General features: G+C 36.5%; 1 protein-coding gene across 1 annotated transcript; it reads left to right on the top strand.

Annotated features, from left to right (window-relative positions):
• Positions 1-919: 919 nt before the first annotated feature.
• On the top strand, positions 920-4,913 carry LOC126706634 (RNA pseudouridine synthase 4, mitochondrial). Its single transcript, XM_050406169.1, has 10 exons — positions 920-1,378; positions 1,826-1,897; positions 2,004-2,144; positions 2,232-2,279; positions 2,373-2,453; positions 2,897-3,007; positions 3,124-3,225; positions 4,004-4,115; positions 4,389-4,435; positions 4,545-4,913. The coding sequence occupies exons 1-10, from the start codon at positions 947-949 to the stop codon at positions 4,893-4,895; spliced, it is 1,497 nt and encodes a 498-aa protein (XP_050262126.1). The 5' UTR covers positions 920-946; the 3' UTR covers positions 4,896-4,913.
• Positions 4,914-5,723: the final 810 nt, after the last annotated feature.

Here is a 5,723-nt window from a genome sequence, read left to right on the forward strand (position 1 = left end):
TATCATGACCTGTGTAACCCAGATGGGTTTTTATTACCTAGACTAGCCAGTCGGTCAGACCAGAAACTCAATGACTCAGCACCTAGACTGGTCCAAGTGTTTAAATGGATGCATTAGACTCGATCAAACCTAGCAGGTTTATGACGACCCGTGTAACACAAATGAGTTTTTATTACCTGACTAGGTTTGTAAAATTACATCTATTAAGTCCACTTTATTGACTTCTATACTATTTAATGTATTGTAATATGATAATTTAAAGAGTAGAAAGCCTAAATAGTTTTTTTTTTTTAATGCATTTCTTTGTCTATGTACCTACCTCCTAAACTCTTATCTTATCAAAAAAAAACTGCTCTATTATTGTGAAAGCTTGATTTCGAATTATAATAACCTACTTAATTTAAACATATGCCTTTTTTAATTTATATATTTAAGTTATGATTTCTTAAACTCATATATTTAAGTTAATTATTTAACCATATAGTTCAACCAATAACCCAAGATATGCCTATTTTTTAGTTTATATATTTAAGTTATGATTTCTCAAACTTATATATTTAAGTTAATTATTTAACCATATAGTTCAACCAATAACCCAATGACCTAACTTATAGATTGGGTCAATGTTGGGCTAAGTTTATGTTTAATAATTATGAATCTATGATTGTGATTCAAATTCAATGCAAGGCAAGCACCTTTTCCTTTATTACATCCAAAAGAGAGGTTACAACTTACAATTGTATATGATTCTCCAAAAAAAAAAAAAAAAAAAAATTACAATTATATTATTAGGCCTTAAGCCCAGCCCACTCTGAGCCTTAACCGAATGAGCTTTCTCAATTCTCGATGAATAACCAACCTGAGCTTTTTAGCAAGGACGAGCCAAGCCCACATTTATAAACCAAACTTTTGTTTTTGCTGAATCACATTGAAACCAAGCTGGGCCATGAAAACCACCCCCAAATTCTCCAGTTACTTAAACCCTTCTTCTACTTCTCATCCTCCACTTAAACCCCCAACTCCTCCGCCAACCATGGTGGACCCCACCTTCTTCCGCCTCATAAACCTCCGATCCCCACCCTCCACCACTGCACACGGCGGCCTTAGACTCTGCATCTCAGCCATACACGCGTTGCACTCCCACTACACCACCTCCACCACCAAAGAGCCAAAGCATTACAACAACAAAAACAACGGCAAATGGTTCACTTTGCCTCCATTCACTCCAACTCTAAACGCCGCCGCTTTGGGCAAAGAACTCTCCGCTCGCAGCTCCCAATCAAAAGCCGATGTTTCAACCACAGCACTCAAATGGGTCCTTAAGTGCTGTCCAGACCTACCCAGAAGCCTTGTTCAGAAACTCTTTCGTCTCAGACAGGTCCTTCTTTACCCATATATATTTTTTTTTAAGCCTAAATTACTTGTTTATGTTTGTTTAGCATACAAACCAAGCTCAAGCTGAACAAGTTAATAAAGTAGCTCGTGAACAAATCTGAGCTTGTTGGACAAGAAAATGAACCAAACTTGAACATGTAATCTTGTTTAGTATTGAGCTCGAGGTTGGTCACACTTGAAATAAAATTAAATGAACAAGTCTGACTTGTAACACTTGGCTCAGCTTACCTCATTTACAGGTCTAGTTTTTAGGAAACCTAAGGGCATAATGTGATGGTACTACATTGAATAAAATTGAAGAATTGAATTTTGGACAAAGTTGGAGAGTTTGATTTATAATTTTGCGTATTGGATTTATTACTATACCTTTTGCCCAATCTGAAATTTGTTGAGTTTAGTAGTTGAAATTTAAAAAGCTGATTTCTAACAGGTACGGAGAGAATCCAATACTATGGAAAGTACTGATGTAGGTGCTCAAGTACAAGAACCTAGTCTCAAAAGGGTAACTCTAATACAATGCCTGTTACTTGTTACTCATTCAGATTAAACATAGTGTAACTGTGTTAGTATCAATTTTGTTTCTGATATATAAATAGAATTATTAAAAGGTGGCAGCGAAGGACTCAATGAACGATGGAGATCGAATCTTTCTTCCTATTACCGTTAAACAAGAGGTTCCCTCTGAGAAACAAAAGTTGTATTGCAATGAGGAAGAAGTTAACTTTATTCGCAGTCTTGTGTTATATCAGGTTCTCAAATTTGACTCCTTTGTTTGTTTTTGTTTTTGTTTTCCTTGGGTTTCCAATGTGTGACTCGGTATGCTTTTTGAAAATTAGGATCCAGCCATTGTTGTTGTCAATAAACCTCCCGGGATGGCTGTTCAGGTAAGCTTTAATGTATTTTTTTGGACTTCTTTTCTGGTTTTTGGACTTTGAGGTGTTAATTTTTAAAGTTTGGCTGATGCTTATGTTGGACAGGGTGGCATAGGCATCAAAACAAGTTTAGATGAACTCGCTGCTGCTTGTTTAAGTTATGACCACTCCGAACCTCCTCGGCTGGTGAGTGTCCTAGTGAAACTTCCATGAATGGTTTTCTCGTCTCTAACATGGATTGTGCAGCTTTTATCATGGGGATAGCTTTAGATATCACAAGTTACTTTTTTTCTTGTCCTCAACATACGTTGATTTATTCTTTTCTTTGTATTGCAATACAATAGAAGCTCACCTTATCTTGAATCATTAGGGTCCAGCTGGTTACAGAAATGGAAGTTGTTGTATTAAATTACAACAGAATTGCTATTTGGAGAAAATTATGATTCTTTTATTTGTATGGTTAAGGAGTTGAAGGGAAAAATCCACATTTCAAATCCTTTCGAGCTCAAAAGTTGAAAAAAAGATGGGGGAGGGGATCTGTGCTTGGGCATTATACTATATATTGCACAGAAGTGGTTAGAATTTTTTTTTTTTTTTGGGGGGTTATAATCAAGAAACATCTTTTATAGGTTCACAGACTTGATAGAGATAGTAGTGGCATCTTGGTGTTGGGGAGGACACAAATTAGTGCGACAGTTCTACACTCCATCTTTCGTGAGAAAACTTGTGGCGCAAAAGATGTGAGTAAATGTCTATTCTTACGTTTGCACATTTTTCAGAATCCTATCATGTTCACAGGAAGAGCATTACAATTAGTTGGTAATAATTCAACCTGACATATGTAATTCATCTCAAGGACATTGACAATGAAGAAAGAATCCTGCAAAGAAAGTATTGGGCACTTGTCATTGGGTCTCCAAGACGTCCAAAGGGATTAATTTCCGCCCCATTAGGGAAGGTAGATTCCTTACAGCTATTGATTTGAATTTATGATTTATTTGTCTCTAAACCTATAGGTTGTAAAGCTTTCTTTTCCTTATACCATTCAATCATGGCCTTTACCAATTTGTGGCACAATTAAATTTGGAATGCTATCTATTGTTGTTTGGCTGTAGGGCTCTTGAAATAATCTTATTGGACATTTGTCACGTTTAGAATTGTCCATGTCTGCAGCTAAACGGTCTTTACTCGTGAAATCATGTTGGGCCAGTAAAAATGATCAGAAAATTTTAAGCCATCCAGTGACATGGAAGTCAAACAGTCCATAAACCAAATGATTATTCTAACTCTGCTTTGGGTAGGCATCTTAATTTTTTAAATTTCCAAAACTAACTGCCACATGCAATAAACAATTATGTAACTGATGAATGAATATGAGATAGAAATATGGTTCGTTGTTGGAAATGGTTTGTAGTCATGCAGACACCACATAAGAGATACCTCACTAAAGGAAGGTCCAGTTGGTTAAGCATCACCAAACTGCATTGAACATGCTGCTATACTGCATATACTAGTACTTTACCTCAGTAAATTTGGGCCCATGACTCATTAAAGGACATGGTCCTACAAAAGATTGGGCACAACTATATTACTCAATCAGCCTATGAGATGTCAATAGAATTAGATTTATATTTTTCAATCCAAAATAATAACCATCTGCAATGAAAATTGTTATCATTTACTTATTGTTGTTGTTATTATTATTATTATTGTTATTTTACTGTGTTTGTATTCAGGTGGTGGTGGACAGTGGAAAATCTGATAGGATCACAATCATTGATAATCCCCAAAATATGTCAACTCAGCTTGCAATAACAGAGTATCAAGTGATTAAATCTTCGTGTCATGGTTAGCAATAAACTTCATTACAATTTTATTCATTGAGCTTCATTTCCCCTCTCTCTCTCTCTCTCTCTCTCTCTAACTTCTTTATACTGAGAGTGAGCATTGAAAATCATTTACACGGTCAGAAACTTGGACAATCTTCAGAAAAGTGCATTTGCAATGCTTTATCAGAAGACATCATTGACTATCTTGATTATTCTTCTTCTAGAAGTTTTTTGTTGTGGCATATGTCTTGTACGGTTGTACCTGCTTCTTATGCAAGTGATAATTATGCAGGTTTCACATGGCTAGAGCTTTCTCCTCTCACTGGTAGAAAGCACCAGGTATGGATAAGAACTAAATGCTTCACAATTGAATGTGTTTTTGTCTCCTTGGTCTCTGACTCATTATTTTCTTTGCAAAAATCCTTTTTCTCCCTCATGGGAAATACAGCTCCGAGTACATTGTGCTGAGGCATTGGGAACACCGATAGTTGGAGACCTTAAATATGGATGGCAAGCTCATAGGAATTTGAAACAATTGCCTTGTTCAATGAAATCAAATGAGAATCCTACCAAGGGGAAGACCGTTCCATTTGGCCTTGATTTGGAGAGTGGAAGTATCTCTGAGAAGCACCCTCACCTTCATCTTCATTGCAAGCAAATGGTATTGCCCAATGTGTCAGAGGCTTTACAAAATGTGCAGTTTTCTTCAGACTATGATCTTTCTGAAGTAGAAAGCCTCGAGTTGGTTGCTCCTTTGCCTTCACATATGCAAAGAAGTTGGGACATTCTAAATTCTTGAGCTACATTATTTTGGTTCTTTTTTTTTTTTTCTTTTTTTTTTTTTTTTTTTTTTTTTTGAGATAAAAGACTAAGCAATATTATTAAGATACTGAAAAATCAGAAACAACAAACTAAGAAATGTCAGGTGAAACATGCTCCATCCAAACTAACAACAGAAAAGAAACTTTTGCTCTCTTGGTTAAGGCATGAGCTACACAATTACCCTGCTGCCTAGTTCGAGAGAAAAAGTTCTAAGAGAACTCGTAATAGACAAAACGTCTTTAACAAACTGACCAATTGAGGGATGGCCACAATCTGTTGCCTTCAGTGCATTATACACCACCTCAGATTCCCCTTCAAAAATAGAATGATGAATGCCCAGCTACACAGTAAACTGAGTTGCCCTTCTTGCAATTAAAACCTCAAGAAACTCTACTGAACAAGGACAGGAAATTTTCTCCGATAAAGCCGCTAGCACTTCTCCATTGGCATCGCGAACTACAACTCCTATTCCCACTTCATCTAATTTTACAAACATTGCCCCCATCATAATTTGTTTTATCATATTACCCAATGGATGTCTCCAAATTGATTACCCCCGGTAAAGGCTTAGCTATGTGCATTGGAAACTTCTGCTGGAATTTCAAAGGTAGCTTCGTGTTGCTTCAAAAATTCTGTCAGGGGCCAGGCACACTTCATTTTAAGTCTCAATCTGTTCCTACGAGACCAAATGAACCACGCCACAATAGCAAACAATTCCAATTTGCGAGACTATTGAATAACCAAATGGATTAGCTCTTGAACATCCTGGAAACCTGGAAAATTTGTTCGAATCCAGCTGAAGAAC

The sequence above is a fragment of the Quercus robur genome, chromosome 11 (genome assembly GCF_932294415.1).
Source record: "Quercus robur chromosome 11, dhQueRobu3.1, whole genome shotgun sequence".
In the NCBI taxonomy this organism is placed as follows: domain Eukaryota; kingdom Viridiplantae; phylum Streptophyta; class Magnoliopsida; order Fagales; family Fagaceae; genus Quercus; species Quercus robur.